Source organism: Salvia hispanica, chromosome 2 (genome assembly GCF_029641045.1).
Source record: "Salvia hispanica isolate PSC_SH4W2 chromosome 2, Shi_PSC_v1, whole genome shotgun sequence".
Classification (NCBI taxonomy): domain Eukaryota; kingdom Viridiplantae; phylum Streptophyta; class Magnoliopsida; order Lamiales; family Lamiaceae; genus Salvia; species Salvia hispanica.
In genome coordinates, this window is record NC_142693.1 from 31,145,785 (window position 1) to 31,173,069 (window position 27,285).

General features: G+C 32.6%; 3 protein-coding genes, 3 long non-coding RNA genes, 1 other non-coding gene and 1 pseudogene across 7 annotated transcripts; 3 read left to right on the forward strand and 5 right to left on the reverse strand.

The window, feature by feature from the left end:
* Positions 1-3,093: 3,093 nt before the first annotated feature.
* LOC148932167 (BTB/POZ domain-containing protein At3g56230 pseudogene) lies at positions 3,094-4,524 on the reverse strand (annotated as a pseudogene).
* Positions 4,525-4,642: 118 nt separating this feature from the next.
* LOC148932168 (uncharacterized) lies at positions 4,643-5,502 on the forward strand. Its single transcript, XM_089065017.1, has 3 exons — positions 4,643-4,891; positions 4,967-5,071; positions 5,146-5,502. Exons 1-3 carry the CDS (start codon positions 4,643-4,645, stop codon positions 5,500-5,502), a joined length of 711 nt encoding a protein of 236 aa, XP_088921143.1.
* A 2,512-nt stretch (positions 5,503-8,014) lies between these two features.
* LOC148932169 (BTB/POZ domain-containing protein At1g01640-like) lies at positions 8,015-9,541 on the reverse strand. The gene is made up of 3 exons (XM_089063670.1): positions 9,380-9,541; positions 9,124-9,288; positions 8,015-8,565 (listed from the first exon to the last, which is right to left on the reverse strand). Exons 1-3 carry the CDS (start codon positions 9,539-9,541, stop codon positions 8,122-8,124), a joined length of 771 nt encoding a protein of 256 aa, XP_088919796.1. The 3' UTR covers positions 8,015-8,121.
* Positions 9,542-12,397: 2,856 nt separating this feature from the next.
* On the reverse strand, positions 12,398-13,160 carry LOC148932170 (uncharacterized). The gene is made up of 3 exons (XR_016135384.1): positions 12,993-13,160; positions 12,720-12,822; positions 12,398-12,633 (listed from the first exon to the last, which is right to left on the reverse strand). It is a non-coding gene; the product is annotated as an uncharacterized LOC148932170 (long non-coding RNA).
* Positions 12,608-13,357, forward strand: LOC125201779 (uncharacterized). The gene is made up of 2 exons (XR_007172967.2): positions 12,608-12,744; positions 13,160-13,357. It is a non-coding gene; the product is annotated as an uncharacterized LOC125201779 (long non-coding RNA).
* Positions 13,358-15,384: 2,027 nt separating this feature from the next.
* On the reverse strand, positions 15,385-16,229 carry LOC148932171 (uncharacterized). The gene is made up of 3 exons (XR_016134960.1): positions 16,122-16,229; positions 15,937-16,030; positions 15,385-15,627 (listed from the first exon to the last, which is right to left on the reverse strand). It is a non-coding gene; the product is annotated as an uncharacterized LOC148932171 (long non-coding RNA).
* A 640-nt stretch (positions 16,230-16,869) lies between these two features.
* Positions 16,870-16,942, reverse strand: TRNAA-AGC (transfer RNA alanine (anticodon AGC)). The gene has a single exon. It is a non-coding gene; the product is annotated as a tRNA-Ala (tRNA).
* A 4,899-nt stretch (positions 16,943-21,841) lies between these two features.
* Positions 21,842-23,788, forward strand: PRX52 (Peroxidase superfamily protein). The gene is made up of 4 exons (XM_048117785.2): positions 21,842-22,105; positions 22,564-22,755; positions 22,869-23,034; positions 23,183-23,788. Exons 1-4 carry the CDS (start codon positions 21,890-21,892, stop codon positions 23,572-23,574), a joined length of 966 nt encoding a protein of 321 aa, XP_047973742.1. The 5' UTR covers positions 21,842-21,889; the 3' UTR covers positions 23,575-23,788.
* Positions 23,789-27,285: the final 3,497 nt, after the last annotated feature.

A 27,285-nucleotide genomic window follows, 5' to 3' on the forward strand; every position in this document is an offset into this window, starting at 1 on the left:
CTTTAATTTTAACGCATATAAACAATTATACATGTAGTCAGTAGCTTAATACGAAAATATAATTTTTATTTAAAAGTATGTACATAGTATATTATACTTAAGACGTATTATTTTTCATATTTAAAGATTAAGTAGTTTTTAATGAAAATAGTCTAATGTATATTTTCTAAAAATAACTTTACAAGTGTGCATGTCTAGTGGAAGTGGGCCCTTTTCTACTCCCATTTGTCAAAGATTCATTCGTTGGACACACCACGTATTAATCCACTTTGGTATCTTATAATAGATTTATTCTTTTCTATATCTATAAATAAAAAGTAAGATTTCAACAATATCCATTCCTATATTGATAAATTTATTAACTGCTCATTAGGGGTGGCAAATCGTGCGTGTCGGGTCGTTATCGTGTCGACACGATAACGACACGAACACGATAACAACAAACACAAACACGACCCGATAAGAAAACCTCAAACACGAACACGAACACGACCCGCTACCCTCAGACACAAACACGACACGAACCCATTAACGACACGAACCGTTTCGGGTCAACACGACACGAACCCATTAATGACACGAAAATAAGTATTGAAAAATGAAAATAATAAGAATAATAATATTAAAATATTATGTGCTAACGGATAACACGGACACGATAAGCTCTGACCCAAACCCATTAATTTCGTGCCGATTCGTGTCGTATTATCGTGTCGTGTCAAAAATTGTCAGCCCTATTGCTCATATTATACTTATCTGTAATTTTGATTCACAGACTAAAATAAAATATTACCACTGCACCACCCTTATTGTATTTTCAAGAATAACGTTACTACTAAGGCAATGTTTAGTCAAGATTTCAACCGTATTTAGTCAATGTTTTAAAACAACGCATAAACCTAAATTAAAAAACATAAATTCCATCATTATTGTGCATTAAAATTCCCATCATGCAATGCAATTAAGGCAATGAATGATTTCTTTATGTGTGAACAATCGCAGGTAGATACAATATGGTTTTTCATATATATTACGCATTGAATTAGGTTTAAGCAATGCAATGAATGAATTTCTAAGGGAAGTTAAAAGGTTATGAAAAAGAGGAAATGAAAAGGTTTTAAAGTATGAGCATAATACTTTGTTTAAACTATAAATATATGACATCATGTGAACCATACATCCAAGTGGAGGCGCATCCAAAATAAGAAATAGTCTACTTGAAGTTCAGAAAGCCTTTTAAGATATAAAGTAACTTTAATGGTTTTAAGTACTAATAATTTTTCTGTTTTGGAATATTCAATATATACATGGAGTTATTTTTTTGTCTTGTATTTAGTTTGTATGCATTCACTTTTTATCCTTTTTAATGTCTGATGTTTATGTTTCTTAGTTATATTATGGTGTTTATGTCTCCTATCATTTGCAGTTAATTCTTCAAAATAAATCAATAAGATTAAAAATAATCGTATATAGCACTATACTTCAGCTTCCTCTACAATTATATCAATATTGTTAGTAAAATAAAAATACAAAATGAAAACATAAGGTTTATATAAGAAAAGTATCAAATTCGTAATAAAAACAAGTAAATATAAGTATTTTTAAATATTTATTCATATAGAATATTTGCATTTTTCTTATTCTTTTCAGTTTGGAACAAGTATAAACTTTCGTCCCTCTTTTATGTAAGGACACAGATTCTTTTGAGAGAAAAATTGTTAGAATGAAAGGGTGCGACACGGTGACAAATGAAAAATAAAAAAGGGATAACTGCTTTTAAAGTCACCAACTTTCCATGAATTCCGGTTTTTCCCACGAACTTTAAAAAGTTCGTGTAATGTCACGAACTTTATTATCGGTTGCTATTTTCCCATGTCAGGTTTTCCGGTCTGATTCAAACTGTTCGTTTCCTATTAAGACAATGTCCAAATTCTTTTATCTTACTATCATTATCTTCGTCTTTGAAATAGCTTCGTGTGGGTACCTTGTACGCCTCAATCGGAACTCGGATGAAGAAGTTATGGCCATTATGATGGTACAAGGTCGCACAAAGGTCGCAGCCTTCATCAAATGGCCATAACTTCTTCATCCGAGTTCCGATTGAGGCGTACAAGGTATCCACGCGAAGCTATTTCAAAGACAAAGATAATGATAGTAAGATAAAAAATTTGGACATTGTCTTAATAGGAAACGAACAGTTTGAATCAGACCAGAAAACCTGACATGGGAAAATGGCAACCGACAATAAAGTTCGTGACATTACACGAACTTTTTAAAGTTTGTGGGAAAAACCGAAATTCATGGAAAGTTGGTGACTTTAAAAGCAGTTACCCCAATAAAAAATAAGTAAAAATAATCTTTTCATTGTTCAGTCCTTTGTAATCAAGTTGTAAATGTTCAATCCTAACCCATTAATTGTACCAGGCTAATAGGGCCAGCCCATCGGCCCAAGCTTATTTTGCATACTCTATTCTCACAATTATTACGAATGCAGATGCATGGTGAACAACTTCTGAAAAAAGTCAATCCGTTGGACTCCCTCGTCCTTCCCGGCACGTGTTTTGATATGTAAATGAAATTGAATTAAAAATAATAATGAAAATAAAACAAGTATAAAGTGAGACAATGAAATGTGAAATTCATTATTAAAAATAGTAAAACATGGCTGAAAGAGAGAGTAACATAAAAGCCTTGCATCTCGAAATTAATTCATCAAGTTGATAATAAAATCCATGGACGTTCCTGTGGACATTACGCACTTATGAAAGTACTAAGGATTATGTTGACCACTTCAACGCACTGGTGGACACACATTATGGTGGGGGAGGGCTTAAGCCCTTCCCCAATTTTTTTTTTACTTTTTTAAGTTATAAAATTTTATAATTTTATTAATAATTTGTGTGAATTAATGTGTAAAAGCCCCTACCAAAATAGAAAAATATAAGAAAATTATTATCCCATACAAAATTTGAATATATAGCCCCTACTCTAACAAATTTCTGCGTCCGCCACTGCTTCAACACAAAAGAAAAGGAAGGAAAACTCACGGACCGACCGGCCTATCATCTCCACCCAATAAGAACTACAAAGATCTCATTTTTTATCATCATTTGTGACGGTTGCCCTTGTGATTTGTACCCTTAGATGAGGATTCTTGAGCACGAAGTCCTCAAAGCGGGGGGATAAAACTACCTCTTTCATGTTTTTTACAATGAAGCTTATGGCTGTATCTTTAAGGTTTTGGTTGGAGCAAGTGTCGGATATTTCCAAGGTCTCAAGAGCGTTGGATGAATTTAGTGATCCAAGCATCTCATTTTCGCAAATCTTTTGCAGAAAAGGGATCTCATATTTGTCAGCAGCGATCGCTAATGAGAAAACGTGTTTCTCCATCTTCTCTTTTGGAAGGCTTCCACCGTACAAGAACTCGAGTAAAGCATCTAGTTCCTCATGATTCAGCTCAGGTAGCGTTATCATTTAATTCGCCGGAGCTTTGCATTCGTCTGACTCCAGCATGTTTCGAAATATTGCCGATCTAGTTGCCTATGGATGTATATAGCATAACATTTAGCCTGATGTAATGCCATAAAAAGAAGTATGAAAGACATATTTTTAGTATAATTAAGGACGCTAATTTGTGATGTTGTCCTTATTTTTAATGCTCAACTAAAATTAGAGGACGCAAATATTATTAATGTCTCAGTTAAATTTGGAACAAATGGGAGCATTCTAGAAAAACAAAAAAAAGTTAATTTATCATAGTGACATCTTTTTTACTAAAAGGAGATTATTATTTTTTTTTTCAACTCAACTAATTTTGTTTCTATATTTTTTTGCCATTAGATATTGTTGAATCAAAAACCGGCATACTAGTTCTAACGGTCCGATTCAATTTCACCGGTTCAAAATTGGAACCGTGGATTTATTTGTCGGGCCAAATATGTTGGATTATTTCGTACCAAGATACTGAACCGAAACTAACATACCAACTATTCAGCAAAACTAGAAAAATTGACAAATTAGTCGAAAAATCAGCCAAAAACAACCCGAGTTATCAGTTCAAGATCGGAACCGGGAATTTATTTGTACATACCAATATTACTCTATGAGCGGGTATCGGGGACTCGTTGTCACCGGCCTTGACTTGAATATCAGTGTGGATTTGATCCCTCAAAGCCGTAGCAAAGCCACATGAATATTTCTTCTTCTCATTTTCCAACATCATCTCCTTCATCCATCTCAGGGCCTTTTCAAATCCCTATAACAGACATGAATTATTACTTTCAAAATTAAAACGAAAGGAAAAACGAAATGGTACCTTATACGAATCTGGTAGAGAAAAATTGATGGATTTATCAGTTTCAGTTTTGTTGATGAACAAGACTATGTTTTGCGCCCCTTCGAAGCAGTGTAAGCAGATTGTTTTTGGATGTATAGGCGGCTTCTTTCCAACGGTGAATTTAATCCTGCATTTTTAGAGGGGATTACCGATTTCATTACATTTGCAAGTGGTAAACCCGCATACATGGACAAAGACAAAATCAAGTGTCCATGTAGAAATCAAATGAGATGTTTGCTTTCAAATACATATTTGTATACATCTAAATTATATTCCTTTAATTTTGATAGATTGTTTGAAAATCAAATGAGATGTTCAAATCCAAGGCTATCTGAGGCCGACTTAGGAATTCTTGTTGACACACAATTTGCTGATTGGTTCAAACGATCTGTAAGAAATCAATCACCCAATGACGTGAACAAATATATCCGAGATGTTAAGTACAAGTCAGAACTCGCACGGAAGGCGAGATTGTCAGAGAAAGGTGGACCCGGCACTGGCTATAGCAAACATTATGGGGGCACATCGTCTGTTTGCGTAAAAGCTCAGAAAATTGTAAGTGGCACATGTATGTAATAACTCAAGTTCATTATTTATATTAATATTTGTTTTATTATCTTTGACAAACAGGCAAATGAAAAGGGGCTCTCTATTGGGGATTGTATGTATGACGCCTACCTGACACTACACTTCAAGAATGGAAAATATACATCTAAGGAGGCCGAAGAGATAGATGTAAGTTTATTTACATGTTTATATGCGATTAAATTATTATTCATATAATATTTATTGTTATTTTCATTTCATAGGCCAAGGTAAAAGAGATTGCGGCTACAAAAGGTGAAGGAGCCAATCTAAATGATATATATGTCAATCAAGTCATGGGAGGCCGCCTTAACAAGAAGAAGCGGATGCTTGGAACGGGAGTCCTTGGACCAATGCTCTTAGGTAGTAAGTCTGTGGCTGCTTCGTCTAGCAATCAACAACATGATGCCAAGTGGAAAAGTGAGATGCAACAAAATCTCAATGAAGAGCGTGAGCGTAGAATGAAGTTGGAAGAGGATGTGATCAAGATGCAGAAGGTAGTGGATTTGTTGGTGAGCCAACAACAGTCCCACCAGTCAAGTCAATCTGTTGCCCAACCTAATGATGAATATTCTACATGATGCTAAAAGCGGAGGTTAGTTGTGATTTCGCTACTTGAATTATTTTCGTATTGAATAAGCATTACTTGATTTAATCACTGGTTTTAATTCTATTGGATATGTGTGTGGCTTCAGGAGGTGGCTCAAAGATGAACAGATAAGTCTCATCCAAGATTTGGAAAGAAAAGAGACAAAGTTCATGAGACTAAGAAAGAGACAAAGTTCTTGAGACTAGGAAGGAACAAGCCATGAGAAGGAACATGCATCACTATTTTGTTATTAATTAAGTTTTAGAATTTGCACATTTGCTCAATAGTATTAAACGTTGGTGTTATGAGTAATAAATGAGCATTCGGGTAACTATTGTTATTTTTACTATGAAAAATGTATTGATTTGTTGAAAAATTATCGTAACAGGGTGGATAAATAATAAAATAAATATAACCAAAATCTGAAAAAAAAAAAAAAAATAGTGGCGGATATATTCCGCCACTGTAATTTCAGTGACGGAAATTTCAGTGGCGAAACAAGCGGCAGACAGTGACGGAACAGTGGCGGAAATTCAGTGGCGGAAACAAATTCCGCCACTAATAATGGCGCCCCGAAATCCGCCACTATTTAAAAATTTTACTGGCGGAATTTCTCTGGCAGACTTTATTCCGTGAGTAATCCGTCGCTAAAATTTAGTGGCGGAAAATTTTCCGCCACTGCTATTTTAGCGGCGCTTATATTGCCGCGGTTCTGTTCCGCCACTGAATCCGCCACTAACTCCATTACTGGCGGAAATATGCGATTTAGTGGCGGATATTTCCGCCACTATTTAGCGATTTTTTTGTAGTGAGATGACTAGGCCTGAAAATTTAATCCGCGGGTTTCGGGTATTCCCAACCCAATCCCAATACCCGACGGGTTATGGGTACCCGAAACCCGAAATAATGTGTTCGGGTATGGGTTTGGGTAGTTAATGTTAGGATTTTTCGGGTTTAGGGTACCCGAAACCCGTATTAGGGTACCCGACTAATACCCGATTAATTATGTATTTGTGATAAATATTTTTATTTAGTATAGGGCCTATGGCCCGTAAGGTAAATTTGGGGTAACTTTATTTAATCACATGTAGATTTATAAATTTTTCGTATGCCTCACTTTTTTAATTTCCTTCACGACGCTGCTGCTGCTCTCTTTTTGCCGTTTGCTCTCTTCTTTACATTCGTGTGCGATTCATGTTGCATTATTTATGTTCTTACTTGTTATCTTTTGAAAATATATAGTTAATTAGTTATGCTTTCTCCATTTTATTTCCATGTTCATTTAATGTCTTAAAAAGTTATTTTAATCTCTTTTACGATCCCTTTTATGTTTCAATGTATACCAAAAAAAATTATATTTTAAAATTAAGTAGTGTCTATTTGTCTAAGGTCTATTTTATATAATATAGAATTATAGTCTTATTGTGTGATTTTTAATAATTTCTATTCTCATCACAATTTAATTTATATAAAAGAATAAATTTTAAATATAATAATTCCGGGTTTATGGGTACCCGATTAGTTGGGTTCGGGTACCCGCATCGGGTATTAGGGTACCCGAATTTACATACGGGTCGGGTATTGGGTATGACATTTTTGAGATTTCGGGTTCGGGTACCCGAATTTTCGAGTTTGGGTACCCGCGGGTACCCGAACTTTCAACCCTAGAGATGACTAATGAGAAGACTATATAGATGAAAACATATCAATATCTTTCTTAGTAGTATATGCGTTGGAAAGGAAAAACAAATCGAGATCAATTAGGAAATCCAAATCTATAGTATCATGCTAGAATAGATTTGATACTATCTACACTTAATTATTCTTTTCAATAGATACAATTTTGAAAGATCACTCTAGAATAGTTATAGTTGAATTATGAACCGTGGCTGCGTAACCATAAATTTAAGTAAGCTGAATTTATAAACATATTTAGTTTTATTTTCATAAATTTCAATCTCCAGCACAAATTGCAGCCTTGAGTTAGGAGAATTTGGGCTTAAAACTAAAGGGTCTTCATAACTAGAAATGAATAGTACAAAATATAATGAAAATATAGAAAATATGAATTCAAAACAACATGAAAACTTATAAAAACATAAATGTAAAATTTACTACTCCATAATAAATAAAACATTTTAATTTTGGTAAACGATTTTATACAATTTTAATTTATGATCTAAGAGGAGTAAAAACATCAAAATTAATGACACTAATGATCAAAGAGTATAAGTTAATAAGAATAAGATATATAAATAAAGAAAATATGTGAGTAAAAATCAAAGAGTGTGCAATATACCAAAACTTAGAAACACAACAACAAATACATTGATATTAGAGATATGGAAAAATAGTTTTATCGTTCAAAGAACATTGCAATCATAAATATACTATTATGATTGCAATGAATTTCAAATACAAAATTTTTTATATACATTTGTATGTAATAAATACAAATTATGAAGTTTAGTAGTAAAATTTTGATCAGTCATGTCGAATATAAAATCCATGAACGTTCTTGTGCAAAAAAAGAGGAAGATGTAAAAGAAAAGGAAGAAAAATCCATGGACCGAAAACCCATCATCCCCACCCTGTAAGAACAAGCAATATTTCATTTTTTATTATTCTTAACAGATGCCCTTGTGATTTGTAAACTTAGATGAGGATTCTTGAGCACGAAGTCCTCAAAGCGGGAGGAGAAAACTACATCTTCCATGTTTCTTGCAATGAAGCTTATGGTTGTTTCTTTAAGGTTTTGGTTGGAGCAAGCATCAGATATTTCCAAGATATCAAGAGCGTTGGATGGTTTCAGTGATCCAAGCATCTCATTTTCGCAAAACTTCTCCAGGAAAGGGATCTCGTATTTGTCTGCAGCGATCGCCAACGAGCAAACGTGTTTCTCCATCTTCTCTTTTGGAAGGCTTCCACTGTACATGAACTCGAGTAGGGCGTCTAGTTCCTCGTGAGACAGCTCTGGTAGCGTTATCGTTTTATTTGTCGGAGCTTTGCATTGGTCCGAATCTAGCATGTTTCGAAATATTGCCGATCTCATTGCCTGTGGATGTATGTAGTATAACATTTAATAACATGTAATGCTTAACCGAACACTATAGAGAAGAGCGGTGAAGGACATTTTTTAGTGCAATTAAAGACGCTAATTTATGTGTTTTTAATATACCATCAATGCTTGCTTCTTAGTGTCTCAACTAAAAATAACATAAACCGGTATCATTCTAGAAAAATAAAAAATTAGTTAATTTATTCTTCTGACACCTTTTTTTGCGTACTAAATGGAGATAATTTTTTAAAAATTTCAACTTGTTTCCTAGCTTTTTTTGCCCTTAGATAATGGAAACCCTATTCGGTCCAATTCTTGGAACCGTTCTCACATGTTCTAGTTCTAAGTTCTAACGGTTCGATTTCAATTTGACCGGTTCAAAATCAGAACCGTGGATTTATTTATCGGGCCCAATATATTGGACTTGTTACATACCGATATGTTGAACCAAAACTAACATACCAATTTTTAGGAGAATTTGGCCAAAACTAGAAAAATTGACAAAATCGTTGGTTATCAGTTCAAGATCAGAACCGTGAATTTATTTGTACGTACCAGTATTACTCTATGAGCGGGTATTGGGGGCTCGTTGTCACCGGCCATGACTTGAATATCAGTGTGGATTTGATCCCTCAAAGCATCAGCTAAGCCACTTGAATTCTTCATCTGATCGTTTTCCAACTTCGTATCCGTCATCCATTTCAAGGCCTTTACAAATCCCTATTACATACATATGAATTCTTAGTTTTCAAAATCAAATTGAGTCGTTTCAAATTTTGACTGAAATAAAGGAAAAACGAATTAGGGTAACCTTATAGGAGTTTGATGGATAAAAATCAATTAATTTATCAGTTTCAGCTTTGTGGACGAACAAGATTATTTTTTTCGCCCCTTCGAAGCAGTCTAAGCAAATTTTATCTTTTATATTCGTGTGGTGAAAATAAAGAATCGGTTTGCAAATGCAGCAATCCATTTTCTCTCAACAACGAAGAAGAGGACTAATGAGAAGAATATAAATTCAGAAGAGAATATATTGGTATCGTTCTTAGTAGTATATATAGGCGTTGGAAAGGTAAAACAAACCGAGATCAATTAGGACATTCAAATCTAATAGGAGTAGTATCATTCTAGAATAGATTTGATTCTACCCTAGATTTATTGTATGGATAGATACAATTTTGAAAGAGCATGGGCTAGATTAATTTTATACTCAATAAATTAATTAATTATAGTTGAATTGCATATCGAAGCCTTGGGTTGGGAGAATTTGGGCTTAAAACTGTAGGGTTTTCATAACTAGTATTGTCACCCGTGCTATGCACGGGCTATATAATATTCACTGATTAAACATTTAATAAAATTAATAAACATAATAAACGATATCATTGCATTAACTTTAAAATTATAAAAAAATTAATGTTGATTAGAACACTTTAAAACACTATTATAGTACTTCTTCCGTCTCATAATAGACGTCACACATTCCATTTTTAGTTTATCCCACTAAAAATGTCACATTTCATTTTTTCAAAAAAGTTCTATCGCACATTAATATAAATATACTACTCCATAACACACAAAACAATATCACTTAAAAACCCGTATCATTTTTCGAATGTACCATTTATTATAGAACGAAGGGATAACTATATAATTACAATTACGTAGAATAATAACATTTCAACTACTAAATAATTCAAAAACAAACCACTATCAATTTGATTGTTATAAAAATGAGCAATAATTTGATTGTACAAATAAAATAATTGATTAATGTGAAAAAAGTTAAATGTATATAAAAAGAAATTTGAATATAAATACTAACAAAATAAATATAAACTATTTTATGTTAGCTCTTCCCTAAAATTTTGGTATAATTTTTATAATTATTTAATATTATAGATAAAAGATATACTCCATTCGTCTCACCTCAAGTGATTAATTTTTCATTTTGAGTTGTCCCACCACAAGTGATCAATTTCCTTCGTTAGCTAAAAACAAAACTCCAACCTTTTTTTATGTGTATTATCCAATATATAATGGTATTTATTTAATGAGAACCTATCTTGTTATGTATCTGACATTATATTTCTATAATACATACTAAACAATGTATCTTGTTATGTAACTTTAATTTTGCTGAGTAAAATTAAATTTTTTAAAAAAAATATACCAAAAACCTTGCTTGATAGTTGGCATACAATTTTTTACAATATGTTATGCATAATTTTCAACAAAATTTTATGTAAAAGAAATAGTAATACTATCAAAAATGTCAAAAGCTATGAAATGCTGTTAGGGCTTAATTGATATTGATGGGACATGCTTATTGTAAATTTAAACAAATGTAATTAAAAAAAATTAGAGAAATCGCAATTGGCAACAATTCCGTCTGTTTTTTCCCCAACATCCTTTCTCTTTTCTAGAAATATTCTTCGAAATTAAAATAAAGCATAATATAAATTTAATTGCGTTGTGTGGCAATATATGTATATGTCGTATTATATGTAGAAAACATAAATTACTATTGCAAGAATCTATCTCAACTCTTAATAAAATGTCCACATATAATCTATACATATATAAAAGGCGAGTTTTGGCCTTTTTTTTGAAATATTTATATGTTTTGTCCTTATTCTGAAATATTTATAAGTTATGGACCAATTTGAATATTTTAAGTAACTCATGAATATTTATTTAGATATTTTAATGAGCATTTGACTAATTCTTAAAGCACTACAATGACTCATTGGTGGTTACAAATATTTAAATAGAATAATGAGCATTTAACAAATTTTGTAACCTATATTGTCTTGATTTTAAAATTATGATGTTTTAATTCTATGATCTCTCATTTACTAATTTTGTACCTATAAAAGGCATAGAATTGTTGATGAAATACAATATACACACTAACAAAACATTCTTCATTCTCTCTCAAGCTCTCAACATTTTATTGCACATTTTAGGAACATTGTTTTGCTCAATTTTGGAGCCCCGTCAAGTTTATAGGTGCCTAGCAGGTTTGAGATGTTATATACGTTAGGAGGAAGTCGTTTTCATCTCTGGGGAAAATATGTCAATCCGAGAGCACTAACCGTGATGTAATATGTCTTGCGGAAAGATGGTTTTTCTTGACTAATTTTCATTGTAATTCTCATTTCATTTATTGTTGTTTTTTTTTCCTTTGATTACAAAAGTTAGAGTACCGCGTGTATATGGTTCCAGAATTTTATCCCAATATTTCTTACAGTTCTTAGAGAGAGAAGAATTGTAACATCCTTAACTCAAACATACATAGTATTTATCTTCATCTTTACACAATTTATTATTTTTAGTAGAGAAATATGAAGGATTGTTTTAAACATATTTTTCAAAAATGTCAACACTTTATGTAGTCTCTTTATCATTGTCCAAATAATTGTGTTCGTCTCAATTCAATTTTAAATATGTTTAAGTTAATGTCTTTAGGTGTAAAATGAATTGAGGAGTATATATTTATTGAATTTTTATTACATAGTAGTATATTTTTCTATTTTAAATCGTATATAATTATATTATTTCTTATTTTAATTAATCGATTAACAATTTAAATTGTATGACAAAAAAATATTCCGTCGTGCATCGCACGTGGGTTAAGACTAGTTAAAATAATGACAAACTACTATTTCATTCGAATTATAATACTATGCTTTTAACAAAACCAAATAAAAGTTATGTAACTTATATATTAATCTTAACCAATCAAATATTCATATACACATTCACAATCAATTCCAATAGTGTAATTACTTAAATAAATTAATAAAACGAACACACAAACTGAGAGTTGCTCAACCAAATTTATGGGCTCTATTAAAAATGAGAGCGGCTCAACCAACAGCTAAATCAAATGGAGTAGTAATTACAAAGCCCAATATTGTTGTCCTATAATATTTTCACCACCTAGGGTTAAAATAGAAATGTCTAAGAATCTACCACCGCCTCTCCCTGCTTTCTCCTCAAATCAACCGCAGCCTCCATCTTCGGCTTGGTTTATGTCCTTATTAACTGATCATGTCCGACCTAAAGAAGGTAAAGAATGAAGACTCCATTAAAAATAGCGAATGAAGAAAAAGAAATTAGGAAAAAAGCAGTCGGAGTGGACTCACCGCCATTTCCGCTGTACATCATCAGGTTAATTTTTCTTCTTCTTCTTCCTCCTCTTCATACTTTGTCTCCTCTTTGTTGGATTTCTTAAGTGAATCTGCAAGTCTGGCCATATTTAATTATATAATTAGAATTAAAAGATTTTTCCAGATATTCAAATTTGATGACAAATCATGCCTCGACTTTGCACAAACTGCCCAATTCACTCCCTCCACCAACATTGAATTTTGGCAAAAATGAGAAATAGGAATATATGTAAAAAGTGTTAATATTACCTATTTTCTTCTTCTTTACATTTTTCTTCTAGCTCCCATACATCTCAGCTCTCTCAGTTCATTCTTTGATGTGAGAATGTGTATTTATAGAGGGTTGAAATACGTCTCCGCTCTCTCAGTTTATTCTATTAACCAACATTTTATTTCAATTTCACTTGAATTCATAGGTAGCCCTTTGCAAAGATCTGCATCAAGACTGATTTGAAAACCTTTCACATCGATCAAGATGGAGGTGCACATGGATCAATACGCTTTTCACACTTTCCAAGATTTCAGCAAAAGTATTTAATGGTGTATTTGTGGCTGTTTTGTAACCATCAGTTAACACGTAATGTAAATAAATATCTATATTTTTCTCGCCCAAAGTATGCCACGTGTTGTTTAAAAAACTGTAGCTTTATATATGTATAGATTTCTTGTAAACCCAAAAACTATAAAATGGGCCAATCAATTGAAGTAGCCCAAAAACAAAACAATTACTGGCCCAAAGCTACTACCTTCTTCAACAACGCCTCACTTTAAAATAGATGTCAATTTTTTTTAGTTTGTCCACAATGAATGTCATATTTCATTTTTTAGAAAAAATTATCTTCCACATTAATATAAATTAGTATTTCTCTCGTGCTATATACGGCCCAACTAATTTTCTATTTACACTTATTTAAAATTGTGAATTCATATTTAAGACATGAGAAACAAAATTGTTACATCAAGTTCTAAACACAAAAATAAATACAATAACAATTCATTATACTAATAAAAACTATATAATCAAATAATGCGTGGGTGGCTAAGATCTACTCCAGTTCAGCAACATATAATAGAAATGGTATCAAATGCTTTCTCTGCATATCAAACAAAATCGATATAAAGATTTAGGTCTTATATATTACCCTCATGGATGCATATAAATCACTATACATCATAACATTACATTATCCTCTACTCCTTTTCTCAGAGCATACTTAAAATGCATATCCACTTAGAGTAAGATCTGAAGCATGTAATACTGCATCTTCAATTTAATTACCAAAATATAAATTAGATTACATATATTGATACTAAAAACTCAATTGATTGTAGCAAAAATTATTGTTATTTAATAGGGTTTCTATTTTTGTTACAATGGCTAATATTAGGAATATATTTGCATAATTAAGATTGAAGTCCAATATGCCACCTACATGTCTGGTTTTTATGTAGTTCTCCTGCATTCTGGATGCTGCAGACTCTGAGATGCGAGGACGGCATTCAGTCCGACAATAGTTTATGTACCTGCATAAGAAACTTAGAAACTTCAGATGATTATATCAAAAAAGAAACCGTTAAGCTAGATATAAAGGATCTCGAATAAAACATTTTGAGCCAATTGAATCAAATTATCTTTGCTAACCTCCCACTCACTCCACTTAATTAAAACCTCCCACTCACTCTTATAATCAAATATTTAAATGGCCTTTCATGTTAATATTTAAATAATAATATCTATTTTAAAAGTGCATTTCCCTAAATACCCCTAAAACTCCCCTTCTTTCCCTAAATATCTCCAAAACTCCCCTTTTATATATTGTATAGATATATTATTTTCCACCACACAACACACAAAACATCTCCTAAAATCTCGTGTTATTACTCAATTATGTCATCTATTATGGGACGGATGAAGTAGTACACGATTATAATACTCTTTCAGTCTTTCTCCAATCATAGAATTCAAGATTATGGATTGTTTGGGAAATAAAATATAGCTAATGATATGTTATTTTTATTATTAAATGAAATATAGCTAATGAAGTTTGGAAAAAGGGCAAATTGGTTATTTAAGTGAAGATGATGAAGGCATGTGGTTGACTGCCATGGCTGGAGTAGGATTGAAGAAGAACATCAATATATGTACCTAATTATGCAGGAGAACAAAAGTTAGGAAGTTGTAGGTAAAGACTTTCCAAACATTTCAATATTTCATTATCCTAAACTTGATTGTGGCCAACTAATAATTATTATGTGGCAATTGCATTTTCTTAGTTGCTGAAATGTTTCCTCTCTAATTAATAAATTGGATAGTATGAATTACCATAAAGTATATTATAAATTGTTTTTCTTCCTACTAATAAATCTGGAGTTTTAGTTACCGTAAATTACATAATAAAATGTTTTTCCTCTCATTAAAAAATTAAGGAGTTTTTGAATAAATAATTTCTTAGTTACCCGTCACAAATTCACAATTACTCATGAAACGACATTATATGATTAATAATATTGAAAATGCTATTGAAACATATTGAGAGGTCTATTTTTGTACCAAAGTAGTGTTATAGTGATAATATTCATTAAATGTGTCAAAATTTATCTCAGTCATTCAAATTTAGTGAATTGTTCAAGGGAGGTCGACTTTAACCATAAAATGCTGGATTCAGTTTTCATAAAAGAAGAAGACTAATACGTATATACATTAATTAATTATTGCGTACAAATACGAAAAGGAAAAAAGGATCGGAAAACAGATAAAATCCTCGTATGAAGTCGCGCTTTTCAGTTGGGAATAGTCGCATTTTCTTTAGCGCGCTTCTCACTGTAATAATGGTAAGTTGCTGCCCCCGAAAGCACTGCCAATGTCAGGGCCTGTGCATGCATCCTGTTTCACACAAAATTCCACTATGATTAAAATGAGATCTTGAGATATCAATAAATACTAAATAAAATGTATTGAATAATAATATTCATAAAATAACTATTGATATAAAGACTGTAATTTATACTTTTTCGTAATTGAGTTGTTGAAATACTATATTCTTCGTTCCAGAAAAATAGTACTACCATGAGAAGTGGACGACGACACAGATCTTAAAGTAAAATTGGCCACAAATAGACATAAACTAATTTTGGTGGGCAGACTAAAATGGAAAACAAAAATATTTTTCGTATACTACTGTTTTGATGATACCTGGCATGAATGAGCCTGAGGCTCGGCTTAAGAGGGGTTCGACCACGTGAGCTATAAGCCACTGAAGCACCAACTGCTGCAGCCCACATTGTGCCTGCACTCCACAAAACTCTTGTAATTAAGCATAAAATTAGTGAAATTTCTATATGTATGAATATGATTAGAAAGTTATAATATGAACTGACCAATGCTGGTGAGCTTGTGTTGGGAAATCCAAGACTGCACAGCCTCCATATTCTTCAACAACTCTGCTGAAATCTCAAATTGGTCAAATGGGAAATATGTAAATGTGTTTAGTGTTGAGGAAGTGGTGATGAGCAATGGTATTTATAGATGAGATGAAATAGGAAAAAGTAGCACTAAGTAGCCCCCAGGTTATTGAGAAACCACTGGCCAATAATTTTATAGTAAGTAGTATCTTTTTAACTTGTGTGCTTTCGGTCTCCCCAGATTCCTTTTTACCATGTTATTACTACTATTTTTAACCTGTTGAAAGTGGGATGCACTCTTAGGAGCCCTTGGTTTGGAAAGCATATACCATGGGGGCATGTGTACACCACTTTTTGGGGATTTTGTGATAAAAGTTCTTTTATAGGAGTACTACATTTTGTATAAGAAACATCAATATTTTGACAATAAATAAATGAGTAACAATATACCCTTACAGAGTGACAGATAATTCAATGATAATTTTATTTAGTTTCACTTCCATATTTTAGCTACATTTAGTGTCAATCTGAAGATAATTAAATGCTAGTAATTAATTGTTTTGGCATTCCTCGGATGCTAACTGATATCAGTCAAGGTGATATTAATTATTAAGTAGTGAAATACAATGAATTGAAGTGTCTAAAAATATAGTTGAATTATTTAACTTTTCAAAAAGCCTTATTTCAAATAAAAATTGGAATTAAATATCCATATAAATATAAATGGAGATGCGGGGTATCGATCCCCGTACCTCTCGCATGCTAAGCGAGCGCTCTACCATCTGAGCTACATCCCCTTGATGTTATCATTTCATATTCATTTATATACAACATATTTCTATTTTGTTTTCACATTTACTCTACTTGGTTTCATGACTTCATTTCACAAAAGGAGGCATTTTCTGAATGAGTATTATACTATAGTATTTATACTCATAAATATATCATTTTACTCACCATAGCCTCTTATTTATTTAAATAGTAATAAAAGTAGTTATAATTTTATTAGTTTGTTGATTTCAACCTTATGCAGATGTCCTCATCGTCATGATTTTGTTATTTTGATCGAGAGATTTTGCTAAACCCACAATACGTACGACAGCTTCATCCTATAACATTTCTAGTTGGGGTTTAATTTCATTTTTCATCATTCATCCAAGTGGAGAGCTTGTTACTCGTTTCAAACACCATTATTTATGAATTAAGGACACTTCTTTTGTGGGTTTCAATTTTTCTCAAATGGCTACAGATTTTAGATATATTACTTTTGAGAATTATAAACTGGGACAATGGATGCTTAAAATAGAACGTCTATAATTTATTTACTTAATTAAATACTGAGCTTCGGTGAGTAAATATAGGGTATGGATAGAATTTCCCTTTCCCAATTTATTTTCATGATGAGTAAATAAGGCCCAATTGAAATGACTGACCCAATTACAACCACTTGCAAAATTAAAAAAAATAGCCCAATAATAATCGTATCAACATTTAAAAAAGCCCAATAATTAATATGGATAAAAGTTCATTAACAATGATCATACGATCTAATTGTCACGAATCACAGTCCAACTGACAAATATTCTAACCAAATTTTGAGTTTCGATGATGGAGTGAATTCCTAACTATCAAAAGGCCTATGATTCTCTTCTTTAAATTATGTTATAAATTTTGAAATATGATTGATTACGAACTTTACTGGGTCAAACTATGTGGCTGATTAATTATCTTATTATTCACTCGGTTTTAACTTTTTGAGATCGTGGCTCTAAACTTTCAATCATTCATGAGTTTAGTCACAAACTTATTTTCAAAAGGTAATTAATTAAATGGGTATTGATGTGATGATCATTTATTTTATTGGTTTGCAGTTTACCGAACCTCAAGAAAATTTTGTCCCATATTTATCCAGCTTTCTAAACGAACCTTCTTCGCTTCTTTATGCTTCGTTATTGAATTGGGTCCTACAATTGACATTTAAACTCATGTTGAAAGTTGTATTGGATGTCATGGTAATTTATAATCAATTTTTAATTTTCCGTGCTAGGTAAATTTACTAATTTTAGTATAATGATGGTATGCAAAATCATGTATGAAAAAGTGAATCATATTTTAAAGTTTAGATTTCTCTTTGATTGCCTTGTTCGAGGAATTCGTGTTATCTGTATTGTATGGACGTTGTTTGAATTTACCGAAATAGGTTTGTGTTAAAATGACAATACCTCTTAGAGTAACAATGTGACACCACATATCCAACAATATTATAAACGTTACACAGCAATAGTATAAACACTAGACAGCAATCTATAAATTGTTGTATAGCGTGTTGGATATTGTTGGCCGAGAAAAATTGTTGTATACAGTGTTGTATATTGCTGATCGAGAATTTTAATCTTGAGAATATTTTATGATTGTCACATGGCAACTGATTATTTGTCCACATATACAAATGATTGGCTAAAATGATGATATAGTGTTATTTTAAGAAGTGGTGTCATTTTAACGCACCCCTACCGCAATATTAATATTTTTGCTAAAATAGATAGGTCTAATATTGTGGCGTGCAATTAATGTTTTCAGTAGAAGAAAATGGGGGCATTTTCAATTATGGTTTAGTTAACGAAAAGTCACTTTATTGAAAAGTAAATGTAAAAGAAATCAAATCAAAAAACAAATAAAGGAACAGTACCAAACCTTGAGTGCGGACTTACTTATACGTTTGTTAATTACTATACTTAATTGGGGTTGAGCATAATTAGATATTAATAAGGAGTTATTTCGAATATTATTTAGGACTTAATAATTAAAAATTTAATGCACACCCTCTAGAGTTTAGTGATTCACCATTAGATATATGGTAATTATACTATTTCTGTTAGTTCACTAAACTTTAATGACGAGGAATTAGAATTTAATATTCTATAGTACTCCATCCGTCCCAGATAATTCGTCCCAGTACTCCATTTCGGTCTGTCCCACATAATTTATCCCACTTCACTTTTACCATTTTTAGTAGTGAACCTCATATTCCACTGACTCATTCCTACTCACATTTTATTATAAAACTAATACTTTAAAAGTGATCCCACATCCCACCAACTTTTTCAACTCACTTTTCATTACCTTTCTTAAAATTTTATCTGGACGGAGGGAGTAAAATTTTATTAATAGGTACTTAGTAATTAAATTAATTAAAAGTTGAAATAGTCGCACTCCTTTAAACGAAAGTCAAAAATCTCAAACTCATGTCGTAAAAGTCCACCTGTCTCTTTAGTTGTTTTACTATATACTTATATCATAACCAAATCATTTCTACCATTATACTGTTTGTGATATGTTTAATTTTATTTTCCCTTTAGTCTCTTCTTTTTGACAAAGATTAGTCACGTAACAATCTGATCAACTCGATAACTAATCTCAAATCTAGAGTAAGTAGTGAGTGAAGTAAGTTATAATGAAAGAGAAAAGTCAATTAGATTACACAAGCCAATGCAATTCACCGAATACCGCGTCATGTTCTTTTTAATGAGCCTTCTAACAAATTTCAGATTGCTTATTTTCATACGAAGAAATTTGCATATATAAAAAATGTAACATAAGTATCTTGGTCGACTGTCATTATACTAGAGTAACTTCAATATTATGATGATGTAAATGTAAATTTAATATTTTGACAAAGTAAATTCAATGTTACGATTAAATGCATTTTTAAAATTTGTAATAATACAAATCTATACATATATAAAAGGCGAGTTTTGGCCTTTTCTTGAAATATTTATATGTTTTGTCCTTATTCTGAAATATTTATAAGTTATGGACCAATTTGAATATTTTAAGTAACTCATGAATATTTATTTAGATATTTTAATGAGCATTTGACTAATTCTTAAAGCACTACAATGACTCATTGGTGGTTACAAATATTTAAATAGAATAATGAGCATTTAACAAATTTTGTAACCTATATTGTCTTGATTTTAAAATTATGATGTTTTAATTCCATGATCTCTCATTTACTAATTTTGTACCTATAAAAGGCATAGAATTGTGGATGAAATACAATATACACACTAACAAAACATTCTTCATTCTCTCTCAAGCTCTCAACATTTTATTACACATTTTAGGAACATTGTTTTGCTCGATTTTGGAGCCCTGTCAAGTTTATAGGTGCCTAGCAGGTTTGAGATGTTATATACGTTAGGAGGAAGTCGTTTTTATCTCTGGGGAAAATATGTCAATCCGAGAGCACTAACCGTGATGTAATTTGTCTTGCGGAAAGATGGTTTTTCTTGACTAATTTTCATTGTAATTTCCATTTCATTTATTGTTGTTTTTTTCCTTTGATTACAAAAGTTAGAGTACCGCGTGAATATGGTTCCAGAATTTTATCTCAATATTTCTTACAGTTCTTAGAGAGAGAAGAATTGTAACATCCTTAACTCAAACATACATAGTATTTATCTTCATCTTTACACAATTTATTATTTTTAGTAGAGAAATATGAAGGATTGTTTTAAACATATTTTTCAAAAATGTCAACACTTAATGTAGTCTCTTTATCATTGTCCAAATAATTGTGTTTGTCTCAATTCAATTTTAAATATGTTTAAGTTAATGTCTTTAGGTGTAAAATGAATTGAGGAGTATATATTTATTGAATTTTTATTACATAGTAGTATATTTTTCTATTTTAAATCGTATATAATTATATTGTTTCTTATTTTAATTAATCGATTAACAATTTAAAATTGTATGACAAAAAAATATTCCGTCGTGCATCGCACGTGGGTTAAGATTAGTGATAATAGTCAACCACTCTTAGTTATTGTGGGGTTCATATATTTACAGTGTGATATAGTACAATCAATGTACGATGAAGTAACATTGATTGTAATGAATTGTACTTGTAAAATGGTCTGGTCTGAAAAATAAATATGTAATCCCTATTAATCCTCTATAGTTTTTTATTTCTCCAAATATAACTCTCTATAGTACTAAATATATAAATGACTAATCTACCATTTGGTCATCCAAATTTTGATCCATTAGATCAATTTTTTTTCATTTTGTCTTTGTCATAAATTAAGAGGCAATTTGATGAAGGAGATAAATAAATAAAACATGACAAAAAAAATATTTTTTGTCATATAACTCCAAGATAAATGGACATTAATTCTGCATATAATAGAACCATATGTATAAACAAGTTTTATATTTTTAATATAAGATGATTAAGATTTCTTTTATACCTAAAATTCCTCAAAATTACTGCAGATTTTCTGCATATCTCTTCGCACATATATTCACAAAATTTATGTATCTCATAACTACGAACTAAACTAGTTTATAAACATTTTACCATCGACAATCTTGTCACATCCTCTATACCAATATAGTGTCTCAATGTATATGATAAAATATTGGACCCATCATTGACTGCGTGTAATATATAATCTTTCAATCAGTGTACATATAAACAAATATCTTTGACAAATATGTTCAATGGTTAGTTAATCCTAGTAAGCTAATCACTAATACTTATTCTTTTACGTCGTCAATTCTTTTTTTAAAAAGTTGCATTCCCATGCAATTGAGTCTTGAGTTAGGTAACCTGCCCAAGCCAATACCTAGAGAAAGCATTGCTACATTTATCTATAAATTCGTCAAGTTTTCATCAACTTTGCACACCACACTTAACTCTCTTTGATCAATTCATTAGTAAAGAAAAATCTTATTCTTCAATGGCTACATTTTCTTCTTTCAAAGCAGCCATCACTTTGGCAATGTTACTTGTCTTGGTAACAACCTCCTCAGCTCAACTCTCCACTGATTTTTACTCAAAATCTTGTCCTAAACTTTTTGAGACGGTGAGGTCTGCCGTCCATTCCGCCATCCAGAAGGAGGCCCGGATGGGCGCCTCCCTCCTTCGCCTTTTCTTCCACGACTGCTTCGTGAATGTAAGTCTTGATCACGGCTACGTCCACTTTTTTTTGTATATGTGACAAAATAGACACGTCGCAGAAATGGGTGCTATTAAGTTAAGTTGATTATTTTGGCATCAATACTTATACAGTTGCGGAAATGGGTACTATTAAGTTAAGTCGATTATTTTGGCATCAATACTTATACAGTGTTGTTATGTGAGTCATATGTGGAGGCGAACACATGTCAACGTCTGGTCAACACAAGCGAAAATTATGTTGCATTATTTTCTAATTGTAGAAAAATATGAACATGGCTATGTTGTTACAAAATTTATAAAACATGCTAGAAAACAAAAGTCGATTAGGACTACTTATAGTTTGACATGTCATCAATCGACATGCCCATTTTTTATTGCCTAATACCGTTATCTTGTCACAACCCTTACCTAATTAACATGATTTTGAAGAAATATATCTATTTTTTGTAATAGGGATGCGATGGATCTATCCTCCTCGACGACACCTCCTCCATGAGAGGAGAGAAAGGCGCTACTCCGAATCGGAACTCAGCCCGAGGATTCGACGTTGTTGACGACATCAAATCCGCCGTGGAGAAGGCTTGCCCCGGCATTGTCTCTTGCGCTGATATCTTGGCCGTCACTGCTCGCGACTCTGTTTCTATCGTGAGTTCTTGCATCGCCCTTCATAAAAATAAAAATATATATATAATAAGCGTCTTACCAATTAAGCTGCATTTAAATTAACTATATATGCTGCATGATTTATTCTATTTCAGCTAGGAGGGCCTAGCTGGAACGTGAAACTTGGAAGGCGCGACGCCAAGACAGCTAGCCTTTCCGCTGCAAACAACGGCATTCCTCAGCCGACGACAAATCTCAATGGCTTGATCTCTAGGTTTAACGCGCTCGGCCTCTCCTCCAAGGACTTGGTTGCTCTCTCCGGTTCGTTCCTTCTTTCATTAACCGGTTTTTAGTTAACCGGTTAAAGTTGGTTATCAGTTAACATGTCCTAGCTGATCATACCTTCTAATGCTAGCAATGATCTTTTTCACTGTATTTGACCCCACGAGTTGTATTTCCTAAAACACAGGCTCGCACACGATTGGACAGGCGAGATGCACGAGCTTCAGGGCTCGTATCCACAACGAATCGAACATCGACACGTCATTTGCTAGAACAAGGCAGGGCAACTGCCCCAGAGCAAGCGGCTCAGGCGACAACAATCTGGCGCCGCTGGATATTCAGAGCCCCACCAGCTTCGACAACAACTATTTCAAGAACCTCGTCAACCGCCGCGGCCTTCTCCACTCCGACCAGCAGCTTTTCAGCGGCGGGTCCACGGATTCCGCGGTCAAGGCCTACAGCAACAGCCCCGGGTCTTTCGCCTCCGACTTCGCGGCGGCCATGATCAGGATGGGCGACATTAGTCCCCTCACCGGGTCGAATGGGGAGATCAGGAAGAACTGCAGGAGGAAGAACTGATTCGGATTCCTCAGCTGCGATTGATAGTGATGTTTATGTTTGGATTTTATGTTGTTAAGGGTGTTTTATGTTTTGCAGTATTTTGTTTGAAGTCGATTAAATAATTAGGTGTAAGTCCGTTCTGTTTTCAGGTGTTGTTTGAAGCTTTGAGATGTTGTCTTAATGGAGTAAGAATGCTTATCAAGTTTGATATGAAATTGAAATTATTTTGCTAGTATGCGTTAGTATTAGTTGTTAGAAATTTGGGCTTCCACATGACTAATTTGACTAATTTAATGTGTATGGCTATCTTTCAGTTGCCCAATTAAAGTGATCCAATAAAGATTAAAGTTTGGGCTAAAGTGTATTTAATTGTTATGGAAATAAGTGTAGATACCATAAAGTGATTTTCTATTTGATGAGGGACCGAATAGAAAATAAAGGAGTTTATATTTAATATAAATATAAGCTAGGGTTATGGTCCCCAGACGTCAGAAGAACATTCGATATCTCTGTATTCTCTCGGCAGACTATTGCGAAGAATGTCTCTGATCGTTTGGAAGATCCATAGCCGCTGCAAAGCAATTCTACCGTTCAATTCGTTATGGATCAAGGTACGCTTCCGCTCTACAGTTTATCTCCTTCTCCGTCGTTCTCGGTTAATCATCATAGAGAGCTTTATGTAATTGTTCATTCAATTATTCTAACAAGTGGTATCAGAGCCACTCTATTGATGATTCTCTGAGAATTGAGAAAAGGAGAATTAGGGTTTTGGATTTATGAATAAATTCATGCGATTAAATTCGTTGTGTTATGAGGCGAGAGTTAATTCATCTGGTGATTCAACCTAAAATATGTATAGTATACGCTTTCCATACATGTTTTATTTGATTTGCTAATTTTGAGTTTTATTTTGGTGAATCAATTTGCGTGTAGTATGAATTGAATCATGTTTCTGTTTGATTAAAGATTACGGCCGCCGCTTTTATTGGCTTTATTAATTAAGAATCAGTCATTACTTGTATGCTGCACTGGACTGGATTGAATCTGGAATGCTTTTGTTTCTCAATTCATGTTGTAATTTTGCTAATGCCACCGTTGGTGAATATTGTTTTGCTGTCTTGGTGAATTGATTTTGATCAATTAAATATATGGTTATTTGATTTGAGAATTAGGAATTACTTTTTCAGTTCATGATTTGGAAGAATTGATTGAATCTGTCATTATTGGCTATGCTTATGCTTTTGTACGCATAATTCATGCACGTCTTTTTGGATTAGGAATTGAGTTTTCAATTCTTATTGTTATATACTCGCATATTGTATCTCTATATTATATGTTGAGAAATTAGAGATTCTGCTTATGGATGTTTGGATTGATGTTTGGTTTAAAATTTTTATGACTTGTAAATTGCTAAATTGCAAATCTCTTGTTGGGTAAGGTTTATCTTCTTACCTATTATGTGAATCCATAAAGTTCAGGTATTTGTATTTTGTGGATTTATTTGGTTGTTTTGATGTTGCTTTTAGTTATTTATGTTTGTTAATTTGATCTTGGGAAACATCAAAATTTGGATTTTGTCGATTTTAGTAAAAATCGGATTTGGCAAAATTATAAAGAATCCCATAAGGAGTCAGCAATTTGCGATTTGCGCTGGGGAGTTATTGGACTGACTGTTCGGATTTAGCTACTTGCTGAGTTCGCGAGGTATGCGAACCCAGTGAGTTGGCTAGCCATTGTGAATAGGAAAGTTATCAACGACTTGCTTGCAAGCGTTTGTATTCAGTTTTAAGATTATAAATTCAAATTTTTTTGGTGCATCTCATGTTCCCTTATTGATGTGTGTGTATTTTAATGCGAATATTAGTCGGCCCAAAGGAAGATTAATATTTGGCACGAGATACACACATACCTTTGGTGATAAATACGTGACAATTATTTAGTTTTCGTGTAAGTAGTGTGATGCCCAAAGGTGGACACTATTTGACATGATTTTATTGTCAGTGTTTGATCACTATAAGGAGGTTGTCACTTGCAAGTTCACATTACTGTCAAAAGACTTAATGTGGATGTTGTGCTCGGAACCTCGTAATGTTTTACTAATATTCAAAATAGATTAGTTGAAACATGACGTTGCCAAAGTAACCTCTCTTGTCTAGACTTCTTTATTGCGAATATTAGGACGGTGAAGTGTGTGTGTATTTTAATGCGGATATTAGTCGGCCCAAAGGAAGATTATTATTTGGCACGAGATACACACATACCTGTGGTGATAAATAGGTGACAATTATCTAGTTTTTGTGTAAGTAATTGTGATGCCCAAAGGTGGACATTACTTGACATGATCTTATTGTCAGTGTTTGATCGCTACAAAGAGGTTGCCACTTGCAAGTTCATATTACTGTCCAAAGACTTGATATGAATGTTGTGCCGGTACCTCGAGATGTTACCATTTTACTTGAATTTTATGATGTGAGCATGACAATTAATTTGGTTTTGTTCTCTATTCAATTGTGATGTCTGCTTCTGCAGTTTCTTCCAACATGAATAATATGTCAGTGTTGAATGAGTCAAATTTTAAGGATTGCAAAGATTATATTTTGATTGCTATGGGTTGCATGGATCTAGATTACGCGCTAAGGATTGAGCAACCTACTTCTCCTACAGACTATAGTGCTTCTTATCAAAGGAGAAATTACGAGAAGTAGGAATACTCGAATCGTGTAAGTCTACTGATCATTAGGTGTAGCAGGCCATAAGCCTTTTGAGGCACTGCATCTAAGTATATCACTAAGGCCTGTGAATACCTTGCCAAAATTAAGGTACGTTTTGTGAAAAATATTAAGGCTGAGACAAGCATGCTTGATCTCGATAAAGTATAAGGGCAAGGGCAACATAAGGGAGCACATTATGCAAATGTCTCACTTTGCTTCACTAAAGCTTGAATTTTAAAGACTTGCTTGTGCATTTGGTATTGCACATCTGGTCAGTATCTCAAGAAATAAAGTAAAAGGGCATTAAGAGTGTATTGAGAGTGCTACTATGGATAAGGGTTCATCACAAAAGAAACAACATAAAGATAATGGTAGTTGTTTCTTTTATGGTAAACATGGATATAAAAAGAAGAATTGTAAATATCACGCATGGCGTGCAAATGAAGTTACAATTCTTGTTTTGGTCTGTTCTAAAGTTAATTTGGATTTAGTCCCTAATGATATTTAGTGGGTATATTCCGGTGCTACTACTCACATAAGGTTATCAGTGCAAGGCTGTCTGAGCTACTGAAAGTCAATTGATGGTGAAAGATACATCTATGTGGGACATGACAAATCGGTGGAAGTAGAGACTATTGGGCATTGTAGATTGTTATTAAAGACTGGAATTATTCTGTCTTTGAAGGATACTTTATTGTATTGTCTTTTAGACAAAATTTGGTTTCTATTTCTGTTTTGGACAAATGTGGTTTCTCTTGTTCATTCAGAAATAGTAAAGTTCTTCCTTCAAATAATTCTAGTATTGTGGGCACTGTTTCCTTAAGTGCATATAACAATCTTTGTATGCTCAATTATGTTACTTCAATTTAGAAGCTTTACATGTTGAATCAAAAGGGACTAAGCAAATTAAATAATTAGAATTTGGTTAATGACACAAGTATTTTGGTTATATCTCAAAATAAAGGATTGTGAGACTTGTGTCATATGTTGTATTGAATACACTTATCTTTTCAGAACT

Bases quoted from the DNA above. Each gene is read 5' to 3' on its own strand.
- LOC148932168 (XM_089065017.1), top strand. From the start codon at position 4,643: ATGAGATGTTCAAATCCAAGGCTATCTGAGGCCGACTTAGGAATTCTT. The intron at 4,892-4,966 runs GTAAGTGGCACA...TTTGACAAACAG, and splicing joins GCGTAAAAGCTCAGAAAATT to GCAAATGAAAAGGGGCTCTC. The intron at 5,072-5,145 runs GTAAGTTTATTT...TTCATTTCATAG, and splicing joins AGGAGGCCGAAGAGATAGAT to GCCAAGGTAAAAGAGATTGC.
- LOC148932169 (XM_089063670.1), bottom strand. From the start codon at position 9,541: ATGGATTGCTGCATTTGCAAACCGATTCTTTATTTTCACCACACGAAT. The intron at 9,289-9,379 runs GTTACCCTAATT...TGTATGTAATAG, and splicing joins ATCCATCAAACTCCTATAAG to GGATTTGTAAAGGCCTTGAA. The intron at 8,566-9,123 runs GTACGTACAAAT...ATACATCCACAG, and splicing joins CCGCTCATAGAGTAATACTG to GCAATGAGATCGGCAATATT.
- PRX52 (XM_048117785.2), top strand. From the start codon at position 21,890: ATGGCTACATTTTCTTCTTTCAAAGCAGCCATCACTTTGGCAATGTTA. The intron at 22,756-22,868 runs GTGAGTTCTTGC...ATTCTATTTCAG, and splicing joins CTCGCGACTCTGTTTCTATC to CTAGGAGGGCCTAGCTGGAA. The intron at 23,035-23,182 runs GTTCGTTCCTTC...CCTAAAACACAG, and splicing joins GGACTTGGTTGCTCTCTCCG to GCTCGCACACGATTGGACAG.